Source organism: Rutidosis leptorrhynchoides, chromosome 5 (assembly GCF_046630445.1).
Source record: "Rutidosis leptorrhynchoides isolate AG116_Rl617_1_P2 chromosome 5, CSIRO_AGI_Rlap_v1, whole genome shotgun sequence".
In the NCBI taxonomy this organism is placed as follows: Eukaryota; Viridiplantae; Streptophyta; class Magnoliopsida; order Asterales; family Asteraceae; genus Rutidosis; species Rutidosis leptorrhynchoides.
Genome location: NC_092337.1, coordinates 291271034 through 291288784, shown reverse-complemented (window position 1 = coordinate 291288784; position 17751 = coordinate 291271034). Strand labels below are relative to the sequence as shown.

The 17751-nt window shown below is 30.8% G+C and overlaps 1 protein-coding gene across 18 annotated transcripts; it reads right to left on the bottom strand.

The window, feature by feature from the left end:
* LOC139846902 (kinesin-like protein KIN-12E) lies at positions 1-7609 on the bottom strand. Of its 18 annotated transcripts, none has more exons than XM_071836456.1 (11): positions 6848-7609; positions 6329-6404; positions 6046-6226; positions 4879-4986; positions 4568-4684; positions 4390-4479; positions 2201-2527; positions 2037-2095; positions 1927-1957; positions 1754-1841; positions 1-412 (listed from the first exon to the last, which is right to left on the bottom strand). In XM_071836456.1, exons 3-6 carry the CDS (start codon positions 6061-6063, stop codon positions 4438-4440), a joined length of 285 nt encoding a protein of 94 aa, XP_071692557.1. In that variant the 5' UTR covers positions 6064-6226; positions 6329-6404; positions 6848-7609; the 3' UTR covers positions 1-412; positions 1754-1841; positions 1927-1957; positions 2037-2095; positions 2201-2527; positions 4390-4437. The 18 variants fall into 18 exon arrangements, with proteins under 18 accessions (XP_071692557.1, XP_071692570.1, XP_071692568.1 ...); XM_071836469.1 differs by lacking the exon at positions 1927-1957 and having other exon boundaries at positions 1780-1841; positions 6848-7087; positions 7137-7609; XM_071836467.1 differs by lacking the exon at positions 1927-1957 and having other exon boundaries at positions 1780-1841; positions 6848-7072; positions 7137-7609.
* Positions 7610-17751: the final 10142 nt, after the last annotated feature.

Genomic DNA, 17751 nt, shown 5'->3' with positions numbered 1-17751 from the left:
AATACGTCAAAACGCACAATTCATTTAACACTAGTTATAACGTGCCCCACAAACAATGAAATACAGGTTAAACATATGACCAAGTCCAAAACGTTCAATTCGACACCTTTCGACCCGTTACACAACAAGTAGGTAATTACGACCCATTTATGCTACAGACCGGGTTAAGACTCAATAACCCAACCCGATACCAAGAGCATAATCCCGGGAATTTACCAAGTCCCCAATCCACGTCCGAATATCCAAGAGCTACCCATCAAACTCAAGCAACTTAAAAGCAACTAGGAGCATAATCCCGGGAATTTACCAAGTCCCCAATCCACGTCCGAATATCCAAGAGCTACCCATCAAACTCAAGCAACTTAAAAGCAACTAGTCTAGCAACTAGAAGTCTTCTCCTTAACACCGGTACCTATAAAAAGGTAACAACGAGGGGTACGCTTGGTGAATGCAACAATTATACATATACACATATAATTTACTTACTTGCCTTCACTTACACAAATACCACATACGAGCTAGCAATCCAATTAGCATACAATCACAATGTATAATGCTAAATACCCACAATGCACAATAAGCTAGCATCACCAATAGCATATATTCATCACATTAAAATATTCTAAATACAGCAACACACAACTATGGTTAACCATACACACACACACACAAGGGAGTGGTACTCGCACAATGACTGTTGGTATTCGCACAATGACCGATAGTGTACATAGGCCTTGTATCACTAACCCCAAAGTGGTCGTCCGCACTAGCCGTAAAGCAACCGATAAATCGGTCACACCCACCCATCACGCACGTATGTGGTATCCATCGCAACAAGAGTAGTGAATCCTCACGTCCGGATAACACTAATCACATAGCCCGCAAGCAAATAAATTATAGTAGAGGTTTGCACTTTAATCAAGTAACAGGTCACAAACATAAAAGATTATGACTTGCTTGTTTAGTTTATCATACGCCAAACCAATCATATCAATAATCTATTCAAACAACTAATTTTTTAAATTTCATTGAAACTTACAGAACTTCATATTTTTTAGTTGCACTTATACATCTCTGTGTTCTTGATAGCGTTCAACAAAATTTTTTTTTTTTTTTTTTTTTTTTGAAAGAAATTTATATTTGCTATTCGGGTCTTTATAATGTTGCATATTAAGCCATAACTATAAATAAGGGTTAAAGCCAAAAATAGGCTACAAACTTATACAAATGTACCGATGTCACCCACAAAACATTTCCGTCCTACTGTCGCCTACAAACTTATAAAAAATGTGCTAATATAAATAAAATACTTTTTTTAACCGTCAACCAAAATGGTCGATTACATGGCTTCTAAGTAGTCATGACACGTCGGTGATACATCGAAACAGAACATGGTCGATTACATGGCTTCTAAGTAGTCATGACACGTCGGTGATACATCGAAACAGAACTGAAAGTATATGGGTGACATCGAGACACAACTGAAAGTATATGGGCGACATCGGAACATATAAAATGAATAAAAAAAGTTAAATAATTAACTTTACCGGTTCAGTAGGTAACCAGTAACGAAATGTTAACATCAGCACATTTTTTATAAGTTTGTAGGTGACAGTAGGACGGATGGGTTTGTGGGCGACATCGATACATTTGTGTAAGTTTGTAGCCTATTTTTGGCTTTAACCCTATAAATAAATATTTTTGTTTTATATAATACTACAAAACTACATTAATAATAAAAAAGTTTCATTACCAAATTAGCTCTTATTTTTTTCTTACTTTCATCAGATCAGATGGGAAAGTCTTCCGCTTCAGTCGGTAAAAGATCCTACATAATTGATCTAAAAGTAAAACGGTAACCAATAAGAATCTTTCAAAATTTAAATAAACTTGCACGGGGTTAAAAATAAATAATAAAAAAAAAACCTTGTTATTGTTTTCAAACATACGAGATGATCTGTGTACATTCATCAATAATCAATTAGTTAAAATAAATAGGCAAGTTATGAAAAACGCATTAAAACTAAATTAAGTACCTTGGATCTTTTGAAATATCGACGCTCACGCACTTGAGCCCTCTAGGATCAGTGTAACACTAAAACAACAAAAACAAACACACAATCATTACAAAGAAAAAAATCACATCTTTTCTTAATATACGCTACGAAAAATCAAAAACGCTATTTATGCTTTTTAATACCTTTTATCTTTGTCCACTTGTGCTCCCATGTTTTCGGGTCTTCACTACTATAGCCACCCGTTGGATAGCCAAATTGGACTTATGATTGTAACATGATAATGATCATCTTAATCATCATCATCTTCAGCTGCTCTCTTTTGACTTCTGCTCACCAACTATATTTTGTCATCCAACTTCATTAGCTCAATCCTCAATTCATCCCTTTTTAATCAACTCATTTTTTTCTTCAATCTGACCTCTCATGCGAAGCTCTAGGTTGGCCTTCTCTATAATAAGCTTACGGTTTCTTTCACATAATTTGGCATTTTCTTCAAACAAGTTTTGTCTCTGCAGCAATATTGCCAGACTTAAATATCTTTCTTTCATTAACCGACATTACAGGGTCTTAAAGTAAAAAACATGGATCAGTAAGTAAGCTTTAATCAAATCATATTATAGAAACATTAATTTTATTATTTCTATTCGAAAAATAATAAAAGAAAAAAAATAATATTATACAAGTTATTACTTACTACTATTAGAAAATAACATAAAAAACAGATATATGTGTAGGCTAAAAAAAAGGTCACTACCTCTTTGAGTATCTATCATAAAGATTAAACTTGGTTCCTAGTTCATTATATCCTTTCTTATCATGTGAGGGCTACGTTTCATATCATACATATTTATTATCACAATATGATATTTAAACATGGGTGTGAAACATAAATGTATTACAAACATAAATAATATGTTAATGACCTTCAGCAAGTCTATCTATGCAGAGATATTGCTTGATACAACGTCCTCAAGCCTGTTGATGAACTTTACATCTTGAGCAAACTTGAAAGTTTCAATCGTCTTAACTGAATTGGTGCAAAAGTCAATAAGATAACTTAAAAATTAACTAGGAGACTGTTTTTTGATTCATTATCATAAAAACATAGTCTCTTAGCTAATTTCTAGGTTATCTTATTGACTTATTGCAGCAATTCGATTAAGACGTTTGAAACTCTCAAATTTGCTCAAGATGTAAAATTCATCAACAGGCTTGAGGACGTTGCATCGAGCAATATCTCTACAGAGACAAATTTACTTAAGGTCATTAAGATATTATTTAAATTTTTAATACATTTATGTTTCACACTATTGTTTATATCATTGTGTAATAATAAATATGTATGCTATGAAAAGTAACCCTCGTATGATAAGGTAAAATATAATGAGCTAGACACCAAGTTTATTCTTTACGATAGATACTCAAAGAGATGGTTACCTTTTTGTAGCCTACAGATATATCGGTTCTTTATGTTATTCTAATTTATATATTATTATTATTATTATTTTCTTTTATTATTTTTAGAATAGAAATAACATAATTAATGTTTCTAAAATATGATTTGATTAAAGCTTACTGATCCATGTTTTTTACTTCGGTACGTTGTAATGTCGATTAATGAAATAAAGATGCTCGAATCTGGCAATATCTCTTCAGAGACAGACTTGCTTGAAGAAAATGCCAAATTACTTGAAGAAAAACCGTAAGCTTGTTATAGAGAAGGCCAATCTATAGCTTTACATAAGAGGTCAGATTGAAGAGAAAATGAGTTGATTAAAGAGAGGGATCAATTGAGGTTTGAGCTAATAAAGTTTAGAGATGATAAAAATAAAGTGAGCATGAAAGTCAACAAAGAGGAGCTGAAGATGATGATGATGATCATCATCATGTTACAATCATAAGTCCAATTTAGCTACCCGACGAGTGGTCTACAATAGTGAAGACTCGAAAATATGGGAACACGGGTGGACAAAGATACAAGGTATTAAAAATCATAAAAAGTGATTTTGATTTTTCGTAACATATATTTAAGAAAAAATGTGATTTCTTTTTTTGTAATAATTGTGTATTTGTTTTTATTGTTTTAGCGTTACATTGATCCTAGAGGGCACAAGTACTATTCGCATAATCAAGTGTGTGAGCGTCGGTATATTAAAAGACCTCACATACTTAGTTTTAATGCGTTTCCATAACTTGTTTATTTTGTTTTAATTAATTGGTTATTGTTGAATGTACAGATATCATCTCGTACGTCTGAAAACAATAACAATGTTTTTTTCAATTTTTTAACCTCGCGTAAGTTTATTTAAATTTTAAAAGATTCTTAGTGGTCGAGGCTTTACTTTTTGAACAATTATGTAGGATACTTTACCCGCTCAAGCAGAAGAATTTCCGTCTGGTTGGATGAAAGTAAGAAAAATCAGAAAAAGTAAAACTTGGGCGAGAGTTGATCCTCAATTATCTGGAGATAAACAATAAACATATTGTTAAACAATTGGTGGATTTAAAACTGAAAAGTAACTAGTAAGATAATCAAATATAAGTGTGACCTGTAAATTGGTGGATTTTTCATCCAGCAAGTCATGCAGTCGATCATCATTGTATATCTCCAAAAAAGAACATTTGCAAGTGTATTTTATTTTTTGTTCCCTTCGAACATTCCTATCCTGAAACACCTCGATTGGACACGGAATATAAAATTAGATTATGAACTCATTCAATGATAAGGAGCTTAACATTGACCTTAAAAAAATGATACCACTATTTACATAAAATCCAAATTGTACAGCTTGTAATAACATCATACGGGCCTTCGGTGCAAAAAGTAAAAAAATAAAAATAAAAAACACATAAATATTACCGTCTCAATCCAGCTGAACAAATATTCAAACACCCGATGTATAATTCCAGGATGGTTGTTGCGCCCATCAATATCGCCAAGCATTGTATAGGTCTTGCCACTACCCTTCTGCACTCAATAGTTTGAATTCATGTCACTAATATATGTATATGTATATGTGTATATATGTATATGTGTGTGTGTGTGTGTGTGTATACATATATATATACATACATATATATATATACATACATATATATATATATAAGATAAAGGGGTTACGAATCGTAACCCCATGAGACCCTTAAATGTCAATTTCCCTTGCGCGCGCGCACACACACATATAAAAGATAAAGGGGTTACGAATCGTAACCCCATGAGACCCTTAAATGTCAATTTCCCTTTCTCTTCCCTACTTCATTCTCATCACAGTAGGAGACCTAAATCGCTACTTCCGTCAGGCATATCCAGCAACCATTTCCGGTAGCAATGGATAATATAGCAATTTAACAAAACTTAAAAATTCACTAATCTGGTAAAAAAAGGCATCCACTTCCGACAGCCACTTCCGGTACCACCGAAAACCACTTACGGCAACAAATCATTGTCGGCAACAACCACAGCCACCCACCTCTGGAATAAAACAAAATGCTTTAAAAAATAAATGTAATTAAAACACAAAAATAAGGCATGAACACAATAGTCCATATCTACTCTGGAAAAAAAAAATTAGATCTAAAGAAATAAGATTAACTATACACGGAGAGGGAATAGAACTGTTGGTTCTTTCAGGAAAACCACCGCGGACTACCATGGCCATCCACTATTAAAAATCAGTTCAAGCAAACCTTCCGTCAGTAAGCACCACCGCCACCTAGATCTGAAAAAAATCAGATCAATTACATATTGGTGGTTTGGTGGTCGATGGGATACGGCGGAGTGGAATTTTCGAACTTGGTGCAGTTTGCGAAGTGGTTGGCCAGAAAATTAAAAGAGGGCGACGGAGTGGTTTTTTAGAGACCATCTACGGCGGAGTATAGTGTCCAGCAGAATAAGGTGGAAAACGGTCACGGTGGTGACACATTGGCCACCATTAACACAGAACTGAGCATGAAAAACATAGAAAAATGCACAAGATCTAAAAAGTAGAAGATCAATAAAAAAAAATAGATATATAAAGTGAACCACCAAATCCGAAAGCATCATTGACGTAAAGTTCAGCAAGAGATGCCAATTTCTTTGAAAATTCAGGGTCAATTTTCTCTTTCGCCTTGTTTCTCACGTTCTCGAGGAGCAACACACCTCCCTCTGGGATCTCAGCCACCAATTTCTCAACCTCTGGACCTATACAATCGCTTGCAACCTTGACCTGTTAAAATTAAATAGCAAATGTGCAAATAGTAACACATAAGCAACACCTTCAATGACACGAAACCCGAATTGTACAAGTGGAAATTATAGATGTACAAACCTCTAGTCCAAGAAGTTCAGAGTCTAGGCACTAGTGGCTTGAGGCTGAACTTTGGGGTAACACCCTTTGGGCGTCCCTATATACAACACATACAAAAAAAGTGAATTATAACAACTTTCCACAAGTTACAATTAAAAATATCGAGTAAGACTATCAATGTGCATTAGATGTGAGCATTTCAGTGAAGTATCAAAATTTCAGTTGGAACCATTATATAGACATAAATCAGTTGAAACTTTTACTGGAATTGTACACATCACAGTTCAAAATAGAGCTATCACAATCTACATAATGATGTAGTATCTCCGTTGGTACAAGTTATAAAGTTCTAGTCAATTGCTAAGATCTGTAATGTGAGTACTAATTAAATCATGGTTAAAATTTATAATTCAATTCAATAACATAAACGCTAATCATGATCGAGAGCAATAACAGTTGAACATAATTATACTTGATAGTATTATTAATTCGAAGTATATATATAAGAAAGTAAGGAGCGATCGGATGGATTGAACTTACAAAGCGGAAAGGTTGAGAACGTAACCCTAGTAGACGGTAGTCGGTAATCAGACACACCAGTGGGTATAATTCTTAATGCACTTAGTACAAGTTCTTAAAGCACTTTAAACATAAAGTAGTACATTTACAACAACAATCACCAACAATAACTCATAAGCAGATGTCACTTCTGGCAGCCAATTCCGAAAACAAACCACCGCCGGCAACGGCAACCGCCACCCAGATCTGAAAAAACGGAGTCTAACCATGAAAATATAACTAAACCATAAAAATAACACATAAATATTACCTTACTAAAACCTTTTTACCGTTTCTTTTATTTTGAACAGCTTCAGAGCACCGCGTACAACAACTCCCGGAAGTTACTTCCGGCGGTCACTTCCGGCAACGAATTATCGTTGGTAAAAACCACCAACACCCAATTCTGGTAAAGAAACCGCGATAAAACATTAAAATGTAATTAAAACACCAAAATATAACAAACAAAAAACCCAAATCTAAAGAAAAAAATCAGATCTATAAATCAACCAAATCATGATATGAACAATGGTGAAATATCAAAACTACAAATGAAGAAGAAAAGAAGAGCCGACGAAGTGGAGGGTAGCGACGACCGGCGGCCAGTAGCGCCCAGATCTGGATGGTGCGGCAGCCAAATATGGTTGAGGAGATGATGGGGTTTTTAGGTTTAACAGGCGGAGCTATGTATGTATCAATGTGGGCACGTGACCCCAACGACTCAAGTCTTCAACAAAACTTGCATAGTTTCAACTTTAATTTAATTTCAAGACAAAGCACCATATATTTATATTAGACTTTGAGAGCTCTAATTACACTAATTATTAAAACAGAAGTTAATGATGATAATATCAAATCAATTTTGTAAAGAAAACATCATGTTCTATAATCAAACAAATACTGTTTTTCAATTCATCAAATGGATAGTAGTTTTTAGATCTTTGTTCAAAACATCAATATAGATAGAAAGCCCGTTCGTCGAAATAGTAGGTGAATATGCAGTTTGTTCCCGGCTTTAATCTATTTTCTTTTCTGAAATTGTAAAAACCGTACGAAACTGAAATGTTTGGCTTTGTCCTTGAATTTTTATGTTTCAACCGCCACTTGTATTTCTTCCTTCCTAAATTGTAACATGAAACTAATTTTCCACTTCGTAGTCCAGGAAGTCGCATTAATTCTTTTGGAAGACGCTAAAGAAAAAAATTACAATTGTAAATTAAAATTGTTATTTATAGCTAAAATTTTATTAAATACATTTTGAACGTAAATAAATTTTTTTGGAACTTTTTGAAGTAAAAATGTGTTCATGGTTATGTTTAAATAGTTTAAAGATAAGAATGTCAACTTACTAAAACCCGACCACGCGGTATGGTAATTTCGCAATCATAAGATTTAACTTCATGTTGTAAAAAGTATGGGTCTTCCTTTTCATTTAGATGATAAGTAGATATGTCTGTCTTTTCATCACCAACTTCATTATAGATGACCAATTCTATATTACGGAAATCGATTGCATAGAAAATAACTCGATCGCCCCGATTTAAATGTAAGTCAGCTATTAACTGTTGCCAACCCTCACCAAATATCAACTTATCTTGAATTACCGAAATGGGGATTCTTTTTTTGTACGAACCGTTGTAGTGAAAGTAGACGTGTTGTTGTGGCCCTTGTCGTCCCTTATATGCAGATTTGAATTTCTTAGCCATTGTCTGTGATATATTTGAATAATGTAAATAAATCTTGAAATTAATTAAACTCTTAAATTTAAGTAGTAAATTGTACTAAAACTTTGATGACAGCTTTTGTTAATAATAAATTAAAATATTAATTATAAAATAATGAATTTAATAACTAAATTTAGTTTAATGTATGATGTATGTAAATTGTATTATTAGTTAAGAATATACACACCAGTACGTTAACGTTGGTCCCATCAACAATCTGCATGAATGAAGGGAATCTCCTATAATGAGCTTTTTCAAACATTCTTAGCTGTAACTCAGTAATTTTCTCCCATTTTTTACTGATGTTGAACCAGTTTTTTGGAGCCATTCTTCTGTTAAAATAGATAACTAATTCGTAATTGCCTTTGTCGAAAGCTGTAATGCATAGAATATCAGACATTTTAATTTTAAGATCTGTTATGATCTTTTCGAATCCTTCGCTTAGAAATAAAGTGATATCGTGTATTGTGAACCCCACTTCAGACTTATAGCCTTGTAAAGTGTGTATGCATACTTCATGTGTAGGTAACTTCTCTTGATAATAGTCGTGAAACCAAGATAATGGCAGAGGCTGTAACAAAGTATATAATTTTTTTAATAACATCCTAAGATCATAAGCAATTGATATAATAAGCAAATTTCTTATGATATTGTTTTATATAAAAAAAATAAGAACAATACCACTAATATATCATCTTGACGTGAAAATGTATGGATGAAGGACGGTCGATGCATTTTTTTTTGCATTGTAGCCATTGAATCTGAAACATATGATATTTGTATTATTAGAAAAAATAATGATTAATACATTAATTCAATACATTATTGTTTTAACTAATTAAATTAACAATAAAAGGTTGTAGATAGACAGTAATTTTTCAAAAAGATGGACTTTATAATTTAAGCTTTTTTATTTACTTATTAATCTTGCAAATTACTGTCATGTGTAAATTAAATAAAATACAATGTTGTATCTGCATAAATTAATATTATATAACTATAAAATGATGAACCTGTCAATTTCTGTATCTAAACTGTATTATTGATAAGCATTGTAAACAATTATTCTATAAGTTTATTGGGTTTAGAAGATTAAATGGGCTTAAAATCAATTAACATAATCTTTTACAAAGTGTGAATTTTCATGACCCGTCCTAATCCATCTGGACGAATACATTACATTTGGTTACATCGCGAGGTACTTGACATCTATATGATACATTTTATAAACATTGCATTCGTTTTTAAAAGACAAATTTTCTTTACATTGAAAGTTGACGGCATGCATATCATTTCTTAATATATCCAACTATAATTGACTTAATAATAATCTTGATGAACTCAACGACTCGAATGCAACGTCTTTTGAAATATGTCATGAATGACTCCAAGTTATATCTCTAAAATGAGCAAATGCACATCGGAAGATATCTTTAATACCTGAGAATAAACATGCTTTCAAGTGTCAACCAAAAGATTGGTGAGTTCATTAGTTTAACATAAACATTCATTTCCATCATTTTAATAGACCACAAGATTTTCATTTCCATTTCTCATAAATATACGTCCCATACATAGAGACAAAAATCATTCATACGGTGAACACCTAGTAACCGACATTAACAAGATGCATATAGAATATCCCCATCATTCCGGGACTCCCTTCGGACATGATAAATTTGAAGTACTAAAGCATCTGGTACTTTGGATGGGGCTTGTTGGGCCCAGTAGATCTATCTTTAGGATTCGCGTCAATTAGGGTGTCTGTTCCCTAATTCTTAGATTACCAGACTAAAAAAGGGCATATTCGGTTTAATAATCCAGCCATAGAATGTAGTTTTAAGTACTTGTGTCTATTTCTTCAAACATTTATAAAATCAGCGCATGTATTCTCAGTCCCAAAAATATATATTGCAAAAGCATTTAAAAAGGGAGCAAATGAAACTCACTATGTTGTATTTTGTAGTAAAAAATATATATGACGAATCTGAACAATGCAAGGTTGACCTCGGATTCACGAACCTATATCATTTGTATATATATATATATATTAAAACATGTAATCGTAATCGAACAAATTTAAATATATATTTAGTTATGTAATATAATTAATATTTATATATGATTTTTATTAATACTTTTAATGTATTATAATGCTTATTTGATATATAATAAAACATATTATTATGAAATTGTAGTACACTAATATATATAAACATATCTTTTGTTTTCAAAAAATATATTTGTAATATTACTGGGTTAAGGATAATAATAATAATGATAGTTTTAATAGAATTTTTAATAGTCATTTTAATGGTAATACTAATATCTTTGTTAAATGAGAAATCTATTAATAATAATGATATTAATACTAATATTAAAGAAAAATAACAATTTGTATTATTTCCATATTGATAATAATAATAATAATCTTAATCTTAGTAATATTAATATTAATAATACATATACTAATAACAATGATAATTCTAACATTTTTAGTAATAATACTTTTAACGATATTGGTAAAGATGACAATAATAATCTTAACAGTATTAATGATGTTATAATAACAATATCCTTAATAATAATAATACTTGTAATTATCTAATAACCTTAATAATACTTATAAAAATACTAATGATAATTATAATACTTTTAGATATAATAATAATGATAATATTTACAACCTTAATAATAACAATAATAATAAATGATCATAAGTATTGTATTAGTAATAATAACAATAATAATTTTTATATTACTAATAATAATAATAATAATAATAACAATAACAATAATAATAATAATAATAATAATAATAATAATAATAATAATAATAATAATAATAATAATAATAATAATAATAATAATAAATGAGAGTAAACTACCTCATAAAGAGAAAGTTCCAAAAAAAACTGCCCACGCCCAGGCTCGAACCCCCGACCTCTCGCTCACCTGAATCACTCTCAAACCATTCCTGCGTCCCACCTTTCTTGTTTTAATACCCATAATAAATATATATAAACCGATTTAGACTGTTTCAGTTTCTTCTTCCTCTTATCTCAAATTCAACGACCAGAGACCAAAAGAAAATTATAACAGAGGGTTTACAATTTAAATTAGGACTTGTAATTGAATTAGAAATGTTCCATTGAAGTTGATTCGTTATAACATAGAACACACAAAAATAAATAAACTGCAGTAGCAGCTCTCGGTTGAACTCGAAGAACTCAAACACAACTTTTAAAATCTGGACCGTTTTAGATATTGTTTTCAACATGAAATAGGTTGTAAATCGTTCCTATAAACTTTAGGAATCATCAATTTTACCAGAAACATTAAAACAAATTCGTATTTTGCGAAGAACAAATTCTGTTGACTTTTTATTTTGGAAGTTTAACTCTTGAATTCGTAATTGATATAAGGAACTATGACTTGAAAATTTTCAGAGAGTTCGACCAAAAGGTTCATAACACATCTACAATTTTAGATTTTGAAGAATAATTTGGAATTGGGTTATGACTAAAAAAAATCTTCACGAACAGAGAACTCGTTTGAGTTCTTCCTATTTCTTTTTTTTTTTCGAACATTCAGCATAGGTTTTAATTAATACGCAACGGATAATTGATGCAGAGACAGGATTTGATGGTAAGTTGTTTTGTAGTGACATATTGTAGTCGATGGTCTGTCAAAAACGAGAGAAGAATAGAAGACAGTGATATAGTTTTGCCCGTGATATTATGTTTTTATATATATATTATATTTAATTTAATATTAATAATAAATATCTTAATAATATTAATATTAATAATAATACTATAAACAGAAAAAAATAATAATCATAATAATGGTAATAATATTATTCTTAAATGATAATACTTGACAATGATAATAATATTAGCAATAATAATGTTAATACTAATTATAATTACTATAGTTACAATAATAATAATAAGTGATAATTAACAATGATAATAATTATAAGATTAACAATAATAACATTATTATTGATAATAATAATAATACTAACTAATAAAGATAATAATAATATAAGTAATAATATAATATCAATTTATATCAAATTTCATATTCATATGTTATGTCTTTAAAATAATAATATCAATAATATAGATATTGATATTAATATTGGAAGATAATAATAATGTTACTATAGAAATTTTATTTTATCTTGTAATAAAATTTAATATATTAACCTTACATATTATAAATTATGTAATATTTACTAATATAATAATATATATAGAATATTTAATATTTATAATTTTATATATATTACAACATACGTATAATAACATTTATGTATAGAATTCATATACATATATTTTCTAATTACTATATCTATAATTATGTTTTCTCAAAATTTATTACATAGATAAGTATATTAATTATATATATTGAAACAAATAAATTTAAAGTATACATTTATATTTATCTACAAACAATAGTTCGTGAATCGTAGGATTAAGTCCAATGGATAAATTAAATGCATGAAATCATTTTATTGTAACACGTCAATTTACTTAACTTGTCGATATTCATTTTCTAAGTTATTTACATTCCATAAATTCACTTTCATATTAAATAATATGAAAGCTAAATAGTTATCTTATCAAACGTCACGAGCATGTGTTGGAAATCAAACAGGAATCTCCACTAACTTTTGTCTAACTCTCGTTCAATGACACCTTATCATTTTACCATTTATTCTGAATATCGTTAAAGAGGAAAGATTTCTCAAATCAACGTGGACCTCACAACCGAGCCCCGTAATCATATCACCATATAACTGACAGTTCAATCATTTGATTTTATCTTTTAATTTCCATTGATAAATATATTAAACATATATTTAACCAAATTCATTCATGTAAACTATTATACATCTAGTAGTTTGTTAACGTTTTCAATTAATATAACTATATATTATATATACATATCTATATGCACATAAATGTTCATGAATCGTCTAGCACAGTCAAAGGGTAATTGATTACATGAATAAAATTCCAAAATTATTGAGACTCAACATTACAAACTTTGCTTATCTTATCGAAATCATATAAAGATTAAGTTTAAATTTGGTCAAAAATTTTCGGGTCTTCACAGTACCTACCCGTTAAAGAAATTTCATCCCGAAATTTGGCCGAGGTCGTCATGGCTAACAATAAAAATGTTTTCATGACGAATATGAGTTGATAAATAGAGTTTTATCATCATTGAGTAATATGAATAAGACAATTCGATTACTCGAAGAGTACAAATGAAGCTATCACTAAATAGTGAAATGAGAAAGACAAGTTGCATCATAACTTTTGATTAGTCATGGTTGAATTCCGAAATTCAAGGAATTTAAATATAATCTTCGAAATCTAAAAGATTTGATTCTTCGGTGAATAAGAAAATTAAGATCTCTATAATTAAATTCGGTGATCTGCCTCGATTACTCTGTCGGATATTTCTCTATAATTCCACCCCCTTCTTTTCCTTATTTCCACAGCTCATACCTTCTATTCTTTATTTCTTAATTCAAACTTTTGTTTTCTCTTCCCGACTTTAAGTCAAACGAATAATTGTCCAGATTTCATAGGTATGAAATTTCGAATGATCATGACTAATGTTCTAAGAGAGAGATCGTAATAGTACAAGCTTGATTGGTTAAATTACCAGAATTCAAGAGAAAAGATAGGATTATCAAGAAATTATGTTCTTGATATGTTTATATATTAGATAGAATGTAAGAGTCTTGTAACATGGCACATGATGACGTTATAGTCTGTGAATCATCATGTTTCATTAGAAACTCAGCATGACTTACTGTAATATAATCACGTTGATCAAGTGTCATTATATTATACTAACTCATGTTTCAGTTCCCAACACTACTTCAAAAACATTCATAATTTACATTCGAATTTTTCAGAATTTAGAAACTAAAACAGTTTTCTTTCTGATGTAATTCAGATAACGCGAGAAGATAGATGATTTCAGATAAGAATAGTTATGAAAATATCTTCAGAAATATCGATGATATTTATAACGATAGATATGATAATATCTTATAATTCTACAATCAAAATGTGATGAAGAAATTCATTCACAATAATTTAGGACAATTACGGAACAAGGTATTCACTAAAGATTTCATCAGAAACAGAATCATCTGAATTCTTAATGTACAAGTTTAGTCCTTGTGATTTGTTCAGAGTCCTTCATGGTTTGCTCAATTCGTTTTTTTTTCAGTATCGAAATTTTTGAGCTTTTTCAACACTCCATTCTTTATCATCAAACGTTTGACTGTTAAGGCAGCCTTCAGTTTTCACTACTTCATCAGCTTTTTCAGAATTCGGAGATCTGATTCGTAAGGTAGAGTGCTTTTCAGGAATTCAGAGATTCCGAAATGAAATTCCTCAGTCCAGACGATATACATTATAGATGTATAACTATTGATGTAGAAATGCTGCAAAATTCGAGAATTAATGATTAATGCTTCTCGGTATTTGGTATGACAACTATCGTTACAAGATGCAGATGAGTAGGTGATAGAGTTTCAGTGAATATAATAACTTTTCAGAAAGTCAAAGATCAATGAAGTTGCTGGTAAGTTTACTGCTAATGTGGTGAGATATAAATGGTTCTCCAGTAACGATGGTGAAGGGGTAATTGTTATGATAAGGCTTATTCGAATGAAAAATTAAAGTTGATTTGCTGGAGCTGTGACAAAATTGGCTAATTTGGAAAGGGATTGTAAAGTTATTTTCGGTAATAACAACGTCAAAAGAGCTAACACAGATACGTGTTAAACGTTTACTCAGGTTACGAGTGTTTTCAGGTGCATAACTATATGCATAAATCTTTTCTTCCGTAGATGAAGTGCAGTTGGTTCATTCTCTTGATTGAGGTGTTTTCAAGAATCATGAAAGATTTGAACGCAAATTGTAATCGTCAAGATACAAATGAGGTTTAAAATGAAATCAAGTGGCAAACTTGAAGAAATGTTTAGTTTCATATGTTATAATTAATATTTTAATTCATTTTAATTGTCCAATGTTGGTAGTCCTCAGTTGATAGTCCACAATTAGCAGTTCACAGTTGCTAATTCAATAATTCATATATAGTTTATAATATTCAAATTAATTAATACGTATCGTTACCCGTGTACATGTCTCAGACTTGATCACAACTCAAAGTAAATATATTATTATAGAATCAACCTCAACCCTGTATAGCTAACTCGATCATTACTGCATATAGAGTGTCTATGGTTATTCCAAATAATATATATAGATGCGTCGATATGATATGTCAAAACCTTGTATACGTGTCCCGATATTTAAAGTGCATAAAATAAATAACAGAAATTAAATGACGATAAATAAAATTGCGAGAATATAAATTGCGATAAATAAATTGCGATAAATAAAATGTAATCAGTTAGCTAGGAACAGTTAGCTAGGAACAGTTAGCGTGGATTCTTAACAAAATTTCTCATAGTTAATTTGTTTGTTTCTAACAAATTTTATTTTGTCCAATGTTTTCTTCATTATGCCACTTGTTGGATTCTGATAAGTCAAAATCCAAATATGAAATTGAATGAAAATGGTTATTCTGTGGTGAACGGATTCGTATATCTGTGGATGTAAGTAGGATAGCAAATGACTGTTGAATCAGATTTGAAGAATGTTTAGTGTAACTTATTAATGTGAAATATAAATATTCCTCGGGTATTACCTACCCATTAAAATATTTTCACCATTAACAGTTTGTACAAAAGAATTTTTAATTACAACCTTTATGAAAATATATATACATATATATTTCCTTCAGATGTAATCATGAATTTTAATGAGTTAATATGATATTAAACTCATTTGATTTACCGTTAGAACATGATTTTATAAATTCTAAAACATTAGAGATTACATAATCGCCATGTCGAACGAAGATAAAATAGATAGAACGATACGTAGAATGATGATTATGCTCGTGGTACAGAATGTGATATCGAGGCATATGATGTTGAAACTTGGTTTATTGGTGGTACTGTTGGTGCTGGTGATGTTGCTGAAGCTGGTAAGTTTTGCACCATATTTTCCAAATTGATTACTCGAGCGTGAAGCTCGTTGGCTTCTTCCATTATTCCGGGATGATTGTCGGTCAGAACGAGCGGATGAATAAGGTTTAAAATTGTGGATAAAATATAATCGTGTCGAGATACTCTGAAAATGAGAGAGAAAATGGTGTTTTGAGCAGGTTCGCCGGTAAGTGCTTCAGGTTCTTCACTAAGAGGTGAATTCGGTTAGTGGAAGGGATCGCCTTCTTCGCGTCTCCATTGATTAAGTTGACTACAAACCCATCTGATGAATTAGGGATGGATGATTGGTTGATTCATTCTGGTGACGCTGATTTTGGAGCTTAGGTGAACATCCATATCGGAATAGCTGTCGGGTTCCGAAGAACTTGATCTAGTGACGAGTTCCATTTCGTACTATTGAGTAAAGGGTTTTTCGGTATGAAATGATTTTCGTATGTCGGATGATATACTAATTACATAGAATACTTATACATATATAGTACAGAAGAACCCGTAGATTACGGAGGAATTTGCAGAATATGTCAGGCAAAGTTTACAGTAATAGATAAGCTAAGATATGAGTTAGCAGATACGCTAAGATATGAGTTTTGTCTATACACTATCTAGGCAATAGAGTCAGTAAGATGTGTCTAGACTTTAAGGATGATAAGTAAGTAATTTTAGACACGAAATGATAAGCAAAACTTTTGACATGCAGACACGGTCGAAGTCCAGACTTACTAATGCATCTAAACAACTATCAGTTAGACACACTAATGCAAGACCTGGTTCGCTAAGACCACCTCTCTGATACCAACTTTCATACCCGTCCTAAACCATCTGGACGAATACATTACATTTGGTTACATCGTGAGGTACTTGACATCTATATGAAACATTTTACAAATATTGCATTCGTTTTTAAAAGACAAACTTTCTTTACATTGAAAGTTGACGGCATGCATACCATTTCTTAATATATCCAACTATAATTGACTTAATAATAATCTTGATAAACTCAACGACTCGAATGCAACGTCGTTGACGTGGGCAGGTTTAGCGATAGGATT

Bases quoted from the DNA above. Each gene is read 5' to 3' on its own strand.
- LOC139846902 (XM_071836455.1), bottom strand. The intron at 4,685-4,878 runs GTAATATTTATG...GAGGTGTTTCAG, and splicing joins TGTTCAGCTGGATTGAGACG to GATAGGAATGTTCGAAGGGA. The intron at 4,480-4,567 runs GTCACACTTATA...GTTTATCTCCAG, and splicing joins AAAAATCCACCAATTTACAG to ATAATTGAGGATCAACTCTC.